The 19,357-nt window shown below is 39.8% G+C and overlaps 1 protein-coding gene across 1 annotated transcript in view; it reads left to right on the top strand.

Annotated features, from left to right (window-relative positions):
* The first annotated feature begins 2,683 nt into the window (after positions 1-2,683).
* Positions 2,684-19,357, top strand: part of XRRA1 (X-ray radiation resistance associated 1) — a 70,163-nt gene continuing 53,489 nt past the window's right edge. Inside the window, exons 1-5 of the mRNA XM_006885736.1 lie at positions 2,684-2,777; positions 7,308-7,495; positions 11,401-11,448; positions 12,865-12,937; positions 16,458-16,555. Of these exons, the coding sequence (XP_006885798.1) occupies positions 2,684-2,777; positions 7,308-7,495; positions 11,401-11,448; positions 12,865-12,937; positions 16,458-16,555 (501 nt within the window). The remainder of the gene's footprint in view (positions 2,778-7,307; positions 7,496-11,400; positions 11,449-12,864; positions 12,938-16,457; positions 16,556-19,357) is intronic.

Raw genomic sequence — 19,357 nt, 5'->3', positions numbered from 1 at the left:
ATGGTGAAGGGAAAGGCAATGTACAAAATGGAGGAAGCGAGGATAACATGAGCAGGGTAAAGAAGACCATGTGCAGGATGTAAAAATAAATATGGGAAATGCTGCTACATAAACAGTCTTGGAAAAGCAGTAACGATTTATGAGTGGAAACATAGGTACATTTGTATGCTAAGTAGGTGAAGGAAAGTTGTAGCAGAGCCCACCCATGTGCATATATATAGTTATTATTGAGAATATGTTTACACATATATTTTGAAAATCCTGCATGAATACTCGTATAATAAAGCTCATGGCACAGTTATAGAAATTACTTAGGCGTTGTTTTTATTGTTAGGTGCCTTTGAGTCGAGTACAGCTCATAGCAACCTCACAAACAACAGATCTGAAGCCTGTCGTGTCCTGTGTCATTTTCTCCATCCCTGATACACTTGTACAGATTGCTGCAATCTCTGTGTCAGTCTGTATCATTTAGGGTCTTCTTCTCTTAAACTGACCCTACACCCTTCCAAGTATGATATCCCTTTCCAAAGACTAGCCTCTCCTAGCAACATGTTCAACATACGAAAGACAAAGTTTTGCTATTTTTACTTCTAAGGAGCACCCTGCTGCACACCTGTTCATTCTTTTGGCAGTTCATGAGATATTCAGTACTCTTTTGGAAGCCACAATTTAAAAACATCAATTCTTCTGTCATCCTTATTCATTGTCTATCTCTCAAATGCATAGCAAGTAATAGAAAGGGCTATGGCCTGAATCAGGCTCACCTTAGTCTTCAAACCAACATCAGTGTTCTCAGTATTTTGGAGTGGACTTGCCCAAAGCAATACATCTCCTGTCTTTTGACTGCTGGCATTAAGGCTGTTGATTGTGGATCCAAGCAAGAAAAATCATTAATAGTTCCAGTCATTTCTCCCTCTGTCATGGTATTGCCCACTGGTCCACTGGTCAAATATTTTTTCTTGATATTGTCAAAATGCAATCAATATGGAAGGCTGTAGCCTTTGATTTTCTGCAGCAAGCACTTTAGGTCCTTACTTACAGTAAGCAAGGTTATATCATCTGCACAGTACAAGTTGTTGATGAGTCTTCCTCTGATTCTGATGCTGCATTCTTCTTCACAGAGTCCAGTTTCACAAATTATTTGCTCAGTATACAGATTAAATAGGTATGGAGAAAAGATATAACCCTGAAGCACACTCTTCCTGACTTTAAGCCATACAATGTTCCCTTGTTTTCTTTGGACAATAGCTTAGTAGTCTAGGTATAGCTTTTGCATGAGTACAATTGAGTTCTGGCATTCCCATTCTTCTCAATGCTAGCCATAGTTTGCTGTAACCCACACAGTCAAATGCCTCAATGATATCTCTGGTGGAACGCCCTTTTCTAAATCCAGTTAGAACTTCTGTTTCAGCCAATTTTGGATAATCTTTAGCAATGTTTTGCTTGCATGTGATATTAATTCTATTATTTTGGAATGTCCACATTCTGTTGGATCATCTTTCTTGGGACTGAATTATTGAACTTGAAGGCTCAGAACTGTAGTCTGGAGGGACATCAAGTCAGTTGACAAAACAATTAAAAAAGATAATGTTCTACATCAGTGTTCTACATTGATGAGTGGTATCTGGAGTCTTAAGACTTTTCAAGTTTCCAGCTAAGAAGCAACTATTACACAGTGGAATACTATGCATCATTAAAGAAAAGGGGAAAATTTGCAAAACACCATTTCCTATTGATGAATCTGGAGGATATTGAGAGAAATCAATCATAAAAGGGCAGCTGTTGTATGAATTTATCATAAAAATCTAAGTAAAGTTTTACAGAAAGAAAGAAAAATCCTTTCATGGTTACCAGGAATGAGAGTAGGGGAAGAGAGAATAAAAATATTAACTAGATAATAGACACATAATTCATGGGAAAGACAGTGTATAGTAATCAATAATCAGCACAATATTGACTACATTAGACCACATCATGAAGGAGATTACATCATTACTCAACTGCCATATTGCATCTTTACATCCAAATCACTGAAGATCATGGCCCAGCTAAATTAACATATAACATATTCAGTTCAGGTCACTGTCCCAAGGGCCCATCAACTACCAACTTCAGTCCTATGCCCTTTTTGTTTAGAATGCTTATCCTTTCTGTCAGAAAATTCAAATCATTCTTTATATCCTATTTATTGCTTGTACATATTTTCCCATAAAAAATTCTTCCTCCGAATTCTGTTAAAGAAAATATTTGCTGAGTACTTACTATGTTTGCAGCAGGAACTATCTTTCACACTTGATCCTCTATTTCGTCTATTAAAGCAGGTATTCTAGCTCACATTTAACATGTGAGAAGAATGAGCTCAGAGGGGTAGAGTAGTTTGCTTAATCCTAGAGTGAGGAAAGGCAGAGCCAGGATTCAAAGTGCGTCTATTTGAGTCCAAAGGTGGTGTTCTTCCTAGTGTTCCATTGACTTGGGGTTTATTTGAATGGGGGGAGGGGAAATCCCAGGACTTTGTCCTTTCTTTATTTAAATGGCCCCTCCATTTCTGAAGCAAGCCTCAAATATGCTTTTCCTGACAAGGGTGGGGTGGTCCTGGTGGGCTCAGCCGCGTAGGTGTGGAAGAGCTCTACTACACCCTCTCACTATTTGTCTTCTTTGCTTTTCTTGACTTACTCTTAGAAAGATGGCCTCCTCCAGAATCTACAAGTTGGATGATGGGAATCCTTATCTGAGCAACTACTTTCCAGCGAAAAATCTGCTTCGGATTCCTGAGGAAGGTCAGATGACTTTCATATACCTTTCCCTCGTATTCAGTTCATGTTTTGGAATGTATGTCTCCCACACTCATTCCTCCATCTCCAGCCCCTCATTACTGCCTTCTGTCCCATTCACCCTTATAAGCCCAATACATCTTCCCACAGCTGTCTCAGTGAGCCTTCCAAAGTGCACATCTGACTATAGTGTTCCCTTGTGTTCAGGGATTCCTCATTGCTGTTTGCTTAACCAAGCATTGTGTGTGTTCTTATGCTCTGCTATAATCCCATTCCTTAATTTATGTAATATTCAATAATATTCTTTTCACATAATTATTTTCAATTACTTAGAACATCCCAAGGGAGCACTGGTGGCCTTGTGGTAAGGAGCTGCACAGCAACCTGAAGGTATGAGGTTTGAATCTACTAAGGGCTCCACAGGAGAGAATGCACATTCTCCTTCCGTGAAATTTACTGCCTCTGGAAATGTGCCAGAGGGTCAGCTATGAATCAATTCCAACTCAATGGCACCTTACAACAACACAGTATCCCAGCTCTAATTCCCGTTAGCTAAACCTTTTCCATCCACAAAGCCCACCTCTTCCCTCACTTCTTCTAATAAGCCCACAGTGTTCATCCTCATCTGTGAAGTGTCCTTTTAGTGTCTCATAAGTAAAGTGACTTAAGCTGTAAGATTGTTCTGCAAAACGTAGTTTATCAAATATTTATCTAGTTTAAAATTTCCTAGATTGAAGACTCCCATAGCCATGAATGTTGTTGTTGTTATTGTTAGGTGCTGTCAGTTTTACTACAATTCATAGTAACCCTAGGAATAGCAGTGAAAGCTTTCTCTATCCTGCACCATCCTCCTAGTCTCTGCCATACTCTAGCCCATTGTTACAGTCACCATGTAAGTCCATCTTGTTGAGGGTCTTCTTCTCTTTCATTGATCCTCCATCTTTCCTAGCATGATGCCCTTTTCCAAGGACTTACCCCTCCTGACAACATACTCAAATTATGTGAGGTGGGGTTTCATGAATCTTGCTTCTAAGGAGCACCTTGGTTTTACTTCCTCCAAGGCAGACGTGTTTATTCTTTTAGCAGTCTATGAGATGTTCTCCAGCTGCACAATTCAAAGGCATTAATACATCTTCTGTCCTTTTCTTCTTAGCCATGAGTAGAGCCCTATAAAGGGAATGCAGTTTACAAATATGATGAGTTCACTGGATTAGAGTTGTTGCTTTAGAGGCAAGAATAAGCACCTTGATTACTCTTGATGCTATGATGTGCTCATTGTTGTGTACTTGGAATATTTAAAGAACCATTTCTTCCAATTTATCTTCCCATTTCACATAAAGACCATTTTGGTCACCTATCTATTTAAAATCCTCTTATGGAGGTATTAGTATGAATTCACAGTTACACCTGCACACCTACGGACTTAGAAATAAATGTATACATGTGTGTACTTATACACAAACCTACATGTCCTAGTTCAATGAGAGAACCTAGAAGCATTGACATCTCAGAAGCAAGGAGCACAGGTGGCGACAAGATCTTGGTTTCTGAAAGCCATTCTCCAATAAAAGGAGCCAGGCTACTTCAGAGAAATGATATGCTTGCAGGGCTTGAGCAAGAGAAATGCAAATTGAGCCTGGATACTTGTCTGATATAAAGATACTTAAAAGTTCTCAGAAAATGATGATGCCCTTGTGTACCATAGAGTTGGAACCGATCCATAGCTGACCCTCTGGCAGAATTTCAGAGGCAGTCAATTGCACGGGAGGAGATTACATACCTTCTCCCATGGAGCATCTGGTGGCTTCATACCACTTGTCTTCATGATTACAGCGTGGCTTCTTGCCACTAGGCCACCAGAGCTCCCTACAAAATGATGGGGCATGTAAAAAAGGCTTTGGAGCCAACTTGAAGAAACTCCCAGTGACTAAATCTAGGACAATTTGAGCAGCCAAACAATAATGATAGAATTGGATTATAAATGAAGGAATATTCTTATATCTGTACTGATACTGAGGTATGTTTGGATATATAGATAAGGGTGGGAGAAGCAGAAGTGTTTCCTTATGCTAGATGTCTAGTTATTACATGTACAAGGAATCCGGGAAAATACACAGTTATCATTAGAACATCACGGTGATGTCTGCAAGTAAGAACCATTTATGGAGGTTGAAATTCATGGATGAAAATATGTTGAGAAACAGGGACTTTGTATAAGCTCAAAGTATCTCTTACAAAATGTTTATTTCAGAGAGAAAAATAGTAACTTCATGGTAGAGATAACATCTTAAGCAAGTGATCAAAGTTATCATCACTGGCAATTAGACATAGTATACTCCCTGATATGCCCAGAATGACTGTGGCAGTCTGGCCAAGGCGCAAAACCCTGATATAATCACGAGAAAGTATTAAACATACTCACATTGAAGGATAATTTGCAAAGTAATTGACCAATATTCTTCCAAAATATCAAAGTAATAAGACAAAAATGAGGAACAGTTCCAAGTTAGACTAAGCAGAGAAGACGGATGACTAAATGCAATGTAGGAGTCTGGATTGCTTCCTGGAACTGAAAGAGGACATTAGTGAGAAAACTGATAGAATCTGAAGGTCTGTATGTCAATCACTAATAGTAAATCAATGTTAATTTCTTGGTTTCGATAATCTATTATGATTATATAAGATGCCAACATGAGGGGAAACTGGGTGAAGGCAGTACAGGAAGTCTGTGTACTATTTTTATAACAGTCTGTGAATTTAAAACTATGTCAGAATTTAAAATAAAACAAAATCCAACCCTTCTATGAATTCCTTTCCTGCTAAAAGTCTACCTCTTTAAACTCAAACACTTTGATTTTCAAGACCTTTATGTTCTGTTTAGTCTAACCTGTTTCATTTCATCTCTTTCCCTCATGTTGATCACTTGACATAGTAGAGACCTTCATTCTTGCCAATATTAGGTTTTTGTTGACAGCAACTCAGATTAGATTTTCCAGGATCTCACACTATATGGTTGAAACAAAGAAGAACCAGAGTCTATGCCTTAGAGATAGTGACAGACCATAGAAATGGGCTGCCTCAAGTGTCAGCCAACACTGGGAATAAGAATGGTTCATATCTGACTTACGACAGGAACTGCATCCTAGGGTAAGATCAAGTAAGCCCCTGAACAGAGGTGGTGGCGTGCATGAGCAATGGCCCAGTGGTCAGAGGCACCATGCTGGTTCCCACAGCCCTGTGCTGTTCTACTCCATGGTCTTGATATTTAATACTCCCAAATATTTCTTCTACTCGTTCCTCTGCTCAGTCTGCCTGATTTTTTTTTCATCTCCTTATGATGACCTTTTTCAATTTGCTAAAGCCACCTTATGCCCTAGGCTGGAAGACCCATCTTCTGGGCACTTAACATATTCTCTATGTTATTGAGTCCTTTCGGTTCAGAAACCAAACTAGTTGCCATTGAGTCAGTCCTGAGTCTTGGGGACCCCATGTAAGAGTACAACTGTGACATGAATAAAATATAAGATTTTCACTGTCTGGTTTTTCCAGACCTTGTTTTATTCGCCCCCATGTCTCTAGCTCCTGCCACAGAGTAGATGTTCAGAAAGAGTTCCAAGTGGTTGACTGCCTGGGCAGCGGCCCTGGCCAAAGCCATCCATTCAGCAACACTGCTATAAACATTAAGTTAAGATTTGTGCAGGCCCTGGGAATACTGAGATGAAGGAATCTGTGTCCTTGTTCTTCTGGAACTTCTACTCTAGAGAGGAAGGGGCGGGGGGAATCAGTAAGTGTTCAGATTAAATAATTGCAGATTTCCCTGAGTGCTAGGCTCTCAGCCATGACGGAAGAGAAAAAAGATTCCAGAATGTCCAGAATCTCATGGGGTTTTTCTAGGATTACTAAATACAATGACATCAACACCACCCTCAGTGCCGTCTAGTTAATTTTGATTCACAGCAAGACTCCATTGGGCTCCCAACACTATAAATCTTTATGAGGAGACTATTTCTTTTTTGCTTAGAAGCATTTTCTAATTTTTTCATATACTGAACATGTATTATTTTTTAAAAAGTAACCGCTGCCCTATTATTTTCTTATTTTGAGTTTCTAACATAGTCTTTCCCCTATACTGATGAAATTAATAATAAATTCTGGTAAGATGGAACCTGTTGTGTTTAGGTCACCCTTTGAGCTTTTCCCAAAAGATGACAAATGTGAAAATAGCTAACAGGCACAAGAAGCATGATAAGCTTTACAGATGGAAATGGGGAAAGCATCAGAAACACTTAATCTGTGGCCTTGAGGAGATGATTCACGTTTAGAGACAAAAGTGTAAGATGGGGACAGTAGCATGTCTTCCATTGAGTCTCTGGGGACAATTAAGTTAAACAGAGTGTGTAGAGTTCCCCTCCTCTGCTCTCTGCCAGCACAGTATCCAGTACATATTATGTAATAAGTATTCTAGATAATTACTCGGTATGTACACTAGTTGTGACTTTAGAGGCATTTCCTCCCCTCTTCTGATCTTCTCAACAGGCCGAGGACACTGGTTAGTATGTCGAAAATCTAACCTCAAGAAGAAGTCCAAGAGTGTAAATGAGGCACCAGATGAAGAAGGTCAAGAAGTTAAGCAAAAGAGTCCCTCAGAGGTCAGGGGAAACAGAAGGTCTCAGAGGGAAAACCAAGTGACTAATCCTGGACAAATTTTAGACCGAGCCTTTCTGGTAAGAGTAAATTCGTCCTGGAATGCCTAGCAGCATCAGCTGATGACTCTCCTAGTGGAGAATGAGGACACACCAGTTCTTATCTGACACAACTACCTGCAGTTCATTCCATCCTTCCGCTCTTAAGAGTGATGTTGGTAAACTAAAAACAACTAAGATGATGAAGGGACCAGTGCTTTCATTATATGATGAAAGACCAAAGAAGATGAGTGTGTTACAGACTTCTTTTCCTAACCACTGAGTGAGGCATATGTTATCATCTTTATTATATTGTCACCATTTGTGCAGATAAGCAAATTGAAGCCCCAAAGAGTTGAGTTGGCAAGGCCCTAAAGCTCATAAGTGGTTGGTCTAGGACTAGAATGCTCATTTACTGCTTTTGAAGTCCTATCAGGTAAAAATTAAGTTGGGAGTAAAGAATAGGTAATAGGGACAGTCAATTGAAAATTCCATTCTAGCTCCTAGTTGTTGTTGTTGTTATATGCCGTCAAGTCACTTACGACTCATAGCGACCCTATGTACAACAGCCCTAAACCCTGCTCTATCCTGTGCCAGTCGCACTGTCTCTGACACACCCATCCCGATTACCACAGTCACTGAATCAATCCACCTCATAGAGGTCTTCCCCTGCTGCATTGTCCCTCCACCCTCCCAAGCATGATGTCCCTCTCCAAGGACCTGTCCCTCCTTACAACATGCCCAAAGTATGTCAGACGAAGCCCCAGAATCCTTGCCTCCAAGGAGCAGCCCGCTTTAACCCTCTCTAGGATGAATCTGTTTGTTTTCTTGGCAGTCTATGGTACCCTCAATACTCTTCTCCAACACCACAGCTCAAAGGCATCAATTCTCCTTCTATCCTCCCTAGTCATTGTCCCACTCTCTGATGCATAACAAGTAATTGCAAAGAGCTCCTAGTAGCTTGTTGAAATTCCTGCTCTGCTTTCAGGAGATCTCACCAGAACAGGGAGGATTGGGGAAGCCTTATCTTTCACAGCTTTTCCCCTTTTCAGCATCTGGCTGAAAGCCAGAGCTGATGATCATATATTATCCAATACACGAAGCAGGCTTTATGAGGAGGGCTGGGTGGCTGTCATAGACTTTGGCTAAGTAATTTCAGATTTCTTCTCTGCAGTGTCCTGATGGCTTTGTAAAAAACACACTATGTAAATGAACATTAATGTGCAGTTCGGTAGCTCCCTGAGAAGACCTCTCTGGGAACCACTTTGTAGCTAGACTCTATGGTTTCTGAAAGATTGATTTCTGCACAGATCAAATGTTGAAAGAGTTTGAGGAGGTGGTTGGTCTCATTTCACCTCAAGTAGCTGTTGTAAACTTTTGATAGAGTCCTATAGGATTTGTTTCATTAATATGTCCATTTCTCATCTAAGAGAGATACAGAAATCTACCTGTTATTTTTCTAATACTGAGGAGGTGAAGAAACACTTTCTGTAGTGGTATTATTTCTCTTTAATTGTTTCCAAATGTATATACATGTTCCCAGTAAAGATGGCTTTTACCCATGATGTCACTCAGTAGCTAGCAGTTTTTTTCAAAGTAATTGGAAACTCCACCTGTCACATGTTATTATGGGTCTTGAAGTCAGAATTGACTCATAGCAGACCATCCAGCAGATTTTCAGAGTCTGTAAATTATGCAAGAGGATAGTGCTCGTCTTTGTCTCACAGAGCAGCTGGCGGATTCGAATGATCTGACTTTGGGCTGGCAGTTCAACTCTTTACCCACTAGGCCACCATATCTCCCTAAAAATAATAAAAGTATGTTATTTCACACAAAAAGATGCCAGAAGCATTGTTATTCCATGGTAGGCTAATTTGCTGGTTTAATGATATTTTCCAAGCCCTGAATTTCTTCCTTTACCATCCTCCGCATGTTAACTTGTCCTCTTGGGATTACTGCCTGCATGATCCTGACCTATTTGTAACAATTCCAGTCATTACATATAGAGAATAATATCCAGAGTTAGAAGGACTTTGTTTTGCTTTATTTTGTATATTTTTAAAAGCAAAAAATGTTCCTCCTTCCTCAGCTGACCTCCTTCTGTTTCCAAACAGTGTCTCAATGTTCAGACTTATATGGAACCTCCATGATTGGCGTAAACAGGTCAAGACTTACCCTTTGGTTAAAGGTTTCAGAAGAATGTATCTAGTTGGAGAAACATAGTAAGATTGGGGTTATTTAATATGGAAGAAGTAGAGAAATGGCTATTAGGTAATTAACAACGTAAGGTACACTGGTCTCTCCCCTTTCTCTCTTGTGTTATCCTTTCCATGTGTAGGATACATGGCATTTTCCCCCACAAAAAATATTTTTCACAAAAACATGTAATTTCCTGAATAAAAACCTTTACTGGCTTTCTCTTGGCTGTGCCATGAAATCTACATGTCTTTACAGAGCCAACATGGACACATAATTACTGTCTTTTGTAGCATTGGTTTTCATCCTCACACAATTGTATCTCTTGTTTCTATAGTCTGACCTATCTTTACAACTCCTACTAGCTATTTTAGGACTTAGCACTTGGTCTTAGTGAGATATTACTTCCTCAGGTAATTCCTTATTTTCAGACTGAGATTGTTATTTTTAAACATTCCTCTAGGTCATATAGCCCTGGTGTGTCCACTTGCTGTACAGTGGTAACTTGTGGTTGCTGTGAGGCTGAACACTGATGCTGATGTGTCAAATGCTTTAATGGTTGATTACCCAAGGTGGATAGAGAGTGGGGTGGAGCTCCCCAGTTAAAACAAGCTTGGAAGCAAGAGTGGCATCCAATTCCAAAATAGCTTGCCTCTGGAAAACCTATGAACCTGGAGAGAGAATGAAGGACACACAAGTGTTGAGGACTGTCCTTTATAGGGTCGCTATGAGTCGCCTGCAACGCGAAGGCACTTAACAACAACAAGAACAACGCAAATCTTTAGGGAGCTCTGTAGTAAGAAGTTGCATTGCAGTGCCAAAGGCGCTCTGCAAGAGAAGGATGAGCAGTCTCCTCCCAAGCAATTAACTGCCTCTGAAATCCCACTAGAGGGTCAGCTATCAGTGGGCTCTAAGTCAATGGCACACAACAACATAGTATCTTTAATTTCTCTTTTGAAATTGTTATATTCATAAGTACTTGTTTAACACCTGGCTTCCTGTAATATTATAAACACTCTGAAGACGTAATATGTTTCTGCTGCTCCTTCATTATCTTCCCAATGATTGACATAGGAATGAATGAAGTTTGTGTAAGCAGAAATAACTCCTCTAAAGTTGAGAGTTCTTTCTTTTTAACATTTTGAGTCATATATAGTAGTTGAAAGAGCACAGAGTTTGCTGATTACAGATTTAAATTCAAACCACAAATCTAACTGTGAGGCCTTATGCAAGGCACTTAGCCATGGGGTTTTATAACTTTATGAAAGGATAAACTCTATGATGAAGAATTTAGTCAGTGGTAAAATAAAGCTCGTTTGTATGCTTAGCATAATATGTGGCCCAGAGTAGTGTCAATAAATTTTGTGGATGGATGAATGAATGAACAAGGAAACAAATTATGACCCTGTATAGGATTTCCAATGAGAAAAAGAAAGAATAAAGATAAAGCCCAGAAGCAGAGTTTTTAAAGGACCAAATAGAAGAAGCTAAGTCCCAAAACAACAGAAAAGAGACCACCAGAGCAAAATAAACCCTTCCAACAACATTGTCCATATTACTATATCCATTTTATAGATAGAAAACTAAGGTATAAAAGAATTGAACTGGCACCTTGATTCTCAGCAACTTGAAGCCCAAGATTTTTCCACTACACCAAGCTGCTCCCCTCAAAGAAGGAAGACTCACTTGTTGTCTTGGAAAATTATGACTCTTGTTGGGGCTTTGAGAGCTGACTCTGATCTGTGTTCCAGCTGAAGCACCATCGTATGAAGAAGCCATCAGACCTGTGCCACGTTAATGTGAGCGGCTTGAAGCTCTCCACGGTAAGGCCAACCTAAAGCACAAACTCACTGCAACTTTGTCTATTCTGAACCAGTAAACTTCTCACTGGATTGAATTAGACCTGAGGTGGTGCCCAGCTGGTTTATCTGTTGTATCTCCAGAGCCCTTGGAGCCTAGAAATGTGTTCATATGGGAGGAGAGGACAATAGATAGGGTCTCACTGCATAAAAACAATATTTAACCCAAAAATATTCTGTAAACTTGATAGTGCAATTACTCCAATTGAGATGAACTAAAGGTAATATTCTTATGAAATTGGTTTTGAGTTTGCAATAGAATTTTGTTGTGGTGTGATAGGCTGTGTGGCTTTAATCTCCCATCACATGAGCCCAAAGGAAAGAGAGCATTCTCATTTCATTGCCAGGAATGGTTATAGTTATCCCAAGAAGTTTATTTGTCCTTAACTCATAGACATCGTGGTTCATGTAATGAATCCTGCCTCTTGGTTTACACTGGCTAAAGGGCAGCTTGAAAGGAAACTTGTGGCCTCCATTTGCTAGCATTCTGTGGCTTTTATTTTGTAAGAACACTGCTCCCCCTCTTCTTAGACCTTCCATGGCAACCAGGAGAGTTTACTTACATAAACCAGTCTCCTGGAACCACAGAATGGCCACATTAGTGATGAAGCAGACTGTTTCTAAGAGGGTTCTGTTTCACTTCACTTAGTACGCATATTCTCAGAATTGAGTCAAAAAGTAGTTGTGTTGGGCTGAAAGGCCTTCTACAACAGGCTAGTATACTGATCACCAGAGATGTTAATATGCAGTTCACATATAATTTTGAGACAAGGCCAAACATAACAGGAGTCTCTCTCAGTATATTGTTGACAGTATCGATGTGTGCTGACCAAAATTCAGCTTCTTCCTTCCCTCACATCCATTCTAATTTCACTCACTCATTCATTTACTTATATACATACGCAGAAGCCTCCTCACCAAGCATTACTGAGGCCTACTCCAAGATTGTGCTGTTTACTGAGGGCACAGAGGTGGCTCAGAATCTGCCTTGGTCTCCCTGGAATACATAGTCCAATGGGGAGGGGAAAAGACAGGCTTAAACACAAATTAGATAAAAGAGTTCTAATCTCTCTAATGTTTCATTTCTTTAAAGGAATTTGAAGCAAAGACAGCAAAATATTCTGATAGAGCTGTATAATGGTTTATAGAGTATCATTCACTGTATCTTTTTGTATATTTTAACTCTTTCATAATAGAAGAAGCAGAATTAAAGTCTCTACAGCCCTCAATAAATGGTTGCTCCTAAGATTAGGATGTCTCTTATCCTTTTTGGTCTTCAAACAGCAGCTCTGGAGCTTCCGCATGATACCAGATAGAGAACTAATCTTGTGTTTCTTCTAAACTGCCTTCCCACAGGCTAAGGAAAAAGACTTCAAGCATTTCCGTTCTGTTATTTACATCAATGCCTCAGAAAACCTGCTTCCTCTAGGTAAGCTTTTCTTTCTGAAACTACTTTTAACCTCTTGTTTAGCACAGCTATTCACTAGTGTTAGGATCTGGTCGTTGGCCCATCCATTACTGAACATGCATGTCCTTTCTGGAGTACAGTAGGCTGGCACTGGATAACATACAGACCTGAATTATAGCCAAACCCTGACACTGTCTATTTAGAACATTTTCTGTGAGCTGTTGCTTCTCTTTATGAAAGACAGATAAAACTCCTTCTGCTTTTCTCTCCTTTACAGGATATATTCGAACTCAGAGAAGTGTATAAAGATGTGTTTAGGCTGGTATTAGTCAATATAGGGCACAAAGCCTCCTGGTTTATTCAGCAATTCTACAGTGACCCCTACTGGATATCAGGACCATATGTTGGTTGGCTTTTAGAAATGAGTGCATCTTGCTCCTGCTCTGATGAGCATGTGTGAGTTTGGTAGGAGAGATGGGCTCAGACTCCCATTGTAGCAGAATGTAGTAATTGCAATGATAGAGGGAATAGGGAAAAGCTGTGCAAGAACATAAACGGGACTTCAAGCCAGACCACGGTGTCAGGAGAGACTTCTGGGTAGTACTTAAGTCAAGACCTAAAACAAAAACTGTAACTCAGGAATTAGACACAGAAGGCATTTCAGACTGATGGCACAGATGTGGCAAAGCAGCGCCTCGTCAGGGGGCCTGAAGAGGCGTTGCATATTTGTGGAGGATGTGTGTGGGAGAAAATTAAAACTAGAGAAGTTTATAGTGGCTAAATCTGTTAAGGGCCCAAGTGTGGACTTTATTCTACAGGTAAAAGAACGATGAAAAGCTTTTAAATAGAGAAGCTCTGTGGCAACACTGAGGAGGATGGATAAAATAAGAGCTGAGAGACTGCATTATCCCAGAAAGGGATAGCTCAGAACCAGAACCAGGGCTGTGTTTACAGGAGTAACGGGCTGGGAAGAGGGGTGCAGAAGATAGTAGAAATAAGAGGACTTGGAAACTGCAAGGAGTAAGGAGAACAAGGAGCCTGGGAACTTTCACTGATACAGAAAGCACTAGAGGAGAGGCAGGATTGGGCCACATAGGCGAGTGCAGTTTTTATTGTCTTGAGTTAATGGGCTCTTCTTTTTAAGCATGTGATGAGGTTTTTCCCTTGAGGAGACCCTACAGCTTGTCGAAAGTGTGGGCTGAAAAGACAAAGGCCAGTGTTATCAGATGTTATTGTTGTTGGTCCAATTCATAGTTGTTCCACATGACAGAGTAGAGCTGCCCTACTGGGCTTTCCTGGCTGTAATCTCTGCAGAAGATTTCCAGATTTTTCTACCACAGAGCCTCTGGGAATGCTTGACTTGCCAGCTTTTCACTCAGTTGTCAACTCTTTAACTATTATGCTACCAAGACTTTTTATATAATGGTCAGTCAACATATGATAAGATATTTAGCCTTACTAATGATTAAAATATCATCAAGATACTATTTTCTGTCTATCGAATTTTGCAAAAATGTAAAGGGCTGATGACAGTCGGGACTGGAAGGGCAGTAGATACCCTCACAGGCAACTGATGGAAGTTTAAATTGATGAAACATCTTTGGAAGGTAATTTGTCAATGTCTCTCATCATTTAAAACAGTAATTTTAGTATAATATTTCACTTCTAGGAATTTATCCTACGCAAATATACCTTCACAAGAATGCTCATTGAAAACATCCTGACCACCCACCCACCAAGCAGGCTTTTCCCTTCATATGTAGATTGTCGGCAATGGAGAAAGCAACCTTCAATAAGATGGATTGATACAGTGACTGCAACAGTGGGTTTAAACACAGTGGCAATTGTGAGGATGGTTCAAGATCAGGCAAAAGGTTTCAATCTGTGATACATAGGTCACTAGGACTATGTGTCAGAATTGACTCAGTAACACCTGGAAACAGCTGAACATTCTGACTCACGAGACTATGAGTGTGTTCTGACTTGACAAAAATGAGAGAGAGAACACCATTAGCATACCATTTGTTTAAGTTACACAGGTGTCAGGGCTGAAATTCAGGTCTGTTTTTATCATAGAGCCTAAAGGCCACCATTAGGGACACAGATAAATAAACTAGGTTATACAATGAGATGGATTGACACAGTGACTTAAGCCCTGGCTCTAAGGTATCAGAAATGATGAGGTTGGTATAGCATAGGGTTCATTGGGTCACTATGATTTGTACAAAGTGGCACCCAGCAACAACAACAACACATACTATAATTCAGTCATTAGGCATATCAGCATGTTTTAATATGGAAAATCTTTTTACGTTTACTTTTAAGAGACAATTATTTCATGGTACAGTGTATATAGTCAAAAGTGAAAATCATTGCCGTGGGGCCAGAGCTGACTCATAGCTGACCCTCCAGTGGCTTCTGAACCTCTCTTGGGTTTCTGAGGCTGTAATCACATGAGGTGGACAGTGTTTACTGGAGCTTCCCAAATAAAAAAAGCCTGGAAGCAAGAGTGGTATCCACTTCTGAAATGGCTTGCCTCTGGAAACTCTATAAACAGTGCTCAGGTCTTTCGTTCATAAGGTCACTATGAGTCGTCTACGACTTGATGGCACCTAACAACAATCACATGAGAGAAAAGTGTCCATTTTTAACCTGCAAAGCCGCAGTGGATTCAAACCCCCAAAGAGTCTTGGCCTTTGGGTTTAGCAATGCAACTCTCTATGAACTATTATTCCATTTTTGTAAAAAAGAAATACTTAATATGCACAAAACAAAAAGTCTAGAACATTATTCATGAGGCATATAATAGTTTTCTCAGGGTGCTGAGATTATAGGGGAAATTTTTCCCCCTGTGGTGTTTGACTTTTTGTAATGGACAGGACTTTTTGTAATATATAATAAATCCAAGATGGGCTTTTGAGTCTGTCAGGCTTAGATTCAATCTTAGGCCATCTACTTAATCAGAAATGCCGTCTCTGGTAAATCGCTCAACCTGAGTAAACCTTGATTTCCTCAGCAGTAAAATAGAGGTGGGGTGGTTGTTTTTTTTATGTACCATCGAGTCATTTGCAACTCATAACGACCCTGTGAAACCTGCTCAATACTGTGCCAACTTTACTGTCTCTGACACACCTACCCTCATTACCCCAGTCACTGCATCAGTCAATTTCTTTCATTACTGAATCAATCCATCTCACTAATGGTCTTCCTCTATGTCTCTGTCCCTCGACCCTTCCAATCATGATGTCCCTTTCCAAAGATTGGTTCCTCTTTGCATCATGTCCAAAGTATGCCAGACAAAGCCTCAGAATCCTTGCCTCCAAGGAGCAGCCTGGTTTCACCCTCTCTAGGATGAACCTGTTTGTTCTCCTGGCATGATTCCTATTTTTCAATGTTGTGAGACAATTAGAAACCATGTAGGTAAAGTACTTAACATAGTGTTTATCCTAAAGTAAGAACCCAGTACATGGTCTTTGTTAATATCTTTCTCTTTTTAAATTCTTTATGAGCCTTAGATGTTCTCTGTCTCTTTCCTATGTAGAGGCATTTCACACGTTTCCAGCCCTAAAGGAATTGGAGCTCGCACTTAATGGCATCAAAACGATCTACATGAAATATGGAGACTTTAAGTGCTTAGAAGTAAGTTGAGATTAGGAAGTTATTAGTGCCCACTTAAAGGAATAAAAAGAAAGACTATGGAGTTCTCTAGTGATTAGAACTCTTTGGAGGGTTTTTTTCCTCAGTCATTATATCTAGGCACTTGCTTCAGAATTGGCCTACAGGGAGGATGGAGGAGTGTTGGTGGTGGTTGGCAGCGGCAACATTAAGTAGATGAGAATGTATCATACCTGTGGCCACAGTGTAAGCAATAGTGGTTCAATGCTATAATTCTCACCTTCCATGCAGGAGACAAGGGTTCTATTCTTAGCCAGTGTACCTAACTACCACTACAACCCCATTGCTTTGGAGGTTCACATAATGCTTTGAGGCTGAATAAGCTTCAGCAGATTGTACAGACTAGGAAGAACTTTCAGACAAGGAGAAACTTACAAACCAGGCCAAGGGGAGTGGGTACTATCTAATGAGAACCACGGTAGTTTGATCATGTTATTCATGGTGTGCATAGAGTCTCCAGGAGTCAGAGGCTGTGCCAAAGCACCTAACAACAACAATGTGGTCATGGCATGTGGTTCTGGAAAATAAATGCCAATAGTTATGTCCATGGGAGTCTGTTTGTGCAGAAAAGTAGACTTTAACAGTGTTACAAGAAGGAAAGTTTGAGAGGATATTTGGATATAATGGTAGTGAGGAATCTTAGAGGTAAGGAAGGTAGGCACAGCAGATTTAACCAACTGAACTAGAATCATTATGGACTGATTCCAGAAACGTATTTTGGTCTGTGTGAGCCAGATGATTTCCAACTGGGATAGGGCATGTTACAGCCTAACAGTCCAGAACTGAATGTGAAATAAGGCTCCTCTGCATGCTACAGCATTCTCTCAACAGTTCAGCATGCACGTGTCTTCCAAACTCCAGGTTGGAGAATATAGAGAAGTTTGGATTCTTAACTTTTAAATGAAATTTCCCATACATTGTTATGCGTTTTCTGTGTATCTTCATACTTCAAGATTATCTCATCTTTAACTTTTATGAACATTTTCTTCTCACATGAAGGCTCCTTTTCACAGAACAGTCTTTTGGCAGTACCTGAGAGTCATTTTTCATATATACAGAGTAGAAAACAATGGAGCTGGAATGAGGTATAGGGCTGGGCATTTGCCAAGTTTACTTGCTGCCTGATGCTTTCTTTCCTCTCGTGCTGACTTTACAGCTGATGTATTTCAGATTATAAATGTCTGCATGCTATGAGTCTTTTCATTAGACACCAAAAGTATTTGTAACTTAAATTATTTCATCTATATACAGCAAAAAGAATTGGTGCCTTTTGTTAGAATTCTAAGAAAAATTCTTCTAGCCTTTTCCTAGTAGAATTGTGGTATTGGTAAAAAATATTGAATATGGACTGCCAAAAAGAACAAACAGATATGTCTAGAAGAAGTGCAATCAGAAAACTCCTCAGAAATAAATGTGATAAGACTTTGCTTTGACTCATAGAGTTTGGGCCTGTTATCAGGAGGGGCCAGTCCCTGGGAAAAGTCAAGGGTCAGCAGAGCTGGGGAAGACCCTCAAAGAGATAAACTGATATGGTGATTGCCATGTAAGGCATAGCAGTGATTGTGAAGATGATGTGGAATTGGCAGGGTTTTGTTCATTGTGCATATGGTTGCTATGAAGACAATATAAAAACAACAACAAAGATAGCAACAAGTGTCAGTCATTCCTCATAAAACCTTCATTAACCTGGTCATGTTACAGAGGTAGATTTTAGGCCAATAATGGCCTTTATATACCAATTTTTAAAAGTTTTTGAAGCTAGAGGGCAATCCTCCTAAAAGGGATTATGTATCCTTTGCAATCTTAAAGCTTTCTATACTGAAGATGATGATACCTTACCTCCATGGTTACAAGTCATATTGAGGATAACAGTGATCATTCAGATACTGCATGCCTTCAAATGAGGAAAAGTATGATTCAGGGTTGTATCTTTTCAGCACATTTGGTCAATATGTATATTGAGTAAATAATCCAAGAAGCTGAACCATATGAAGAAAAGTGAGGTATCAGCATTAGAGGAAGCCTCATTAACAATTTGTGATGCACAGATGACACAGCTGTGCTTGCTGAAAGTGAAGATTTGAAGCACTTTATGGATAAGATAACCTTCAGTATGGATTATATTAACATAAAACCAAAACCCTCACAACTTTCCCAATAAGCAACACCATAATCAAGAATTTCATTTACTCTGAGCCACAACCAATGCCTGTGGAAAATGCAGTCAAATTAAATTCATTACTTTGGACGGATCTGCTGCAAAAGATCTCTATTGCTATGTTGAGAATTAAGTTGCAGCTGACTCCAGCCATGGTATTTTTAATGACCTCATATGTATGTAAGATCTGTATAGCAAATTTGGAAGACCTAAGGGTTGATGCCTTTAATTATGTTGTTGAAGAATATTGAATTATACCATTGACTGTCACAAGTGTAGACAAATCTGTCTTGAAAGAAATACAGCCAGGACCTTAGAAGTGGAAGTGATGACACTTTGCGTTGTGTATTTTGGATCTATTATCAGAAGAGACCTGTCAATTCTTAAAGAAAGCTGTCAGACTTGATAAAGGGTCAGCAAAGAAGAGGACCCTCAGTGAGAGGAGGATTGACAAAGTGACAGTAACAATTGGCTCAAACATAGGAATGATTGGCAAGCTCTAGTGGCAAGAAGCTGCACTGCAATCCCAGATGTTTGTGGTTCGAATCCACCAGATGCTCTGCTGGAGAAGGAGGAACAATCTCCTCCTGTGCCAGTCAGATCTGATT

The sequence above is a fragment of the Elephantulus edwardii genome, unplaced genomic scaffold (assembly GCF_000299155.1).
Source record: "Elephantulus edwardii isolate Elephantulus edwardi_28Jun2011 unplaced genomic scaffold, EleEdw1.0 scaffold00044, whole genome shotgun sequence".
Classification (NCBI taxonomy): Eukaryota; Metazoa; Chordata; class Mammalia; order Macroscelidea; family Macroscelididae; genus Elephantulus; species Elephantulus edwardii.
Note: the sequence above shows the minus strand (reverse complement) of the source record. Positions and strands in the feature narration are given on the sequence as shown.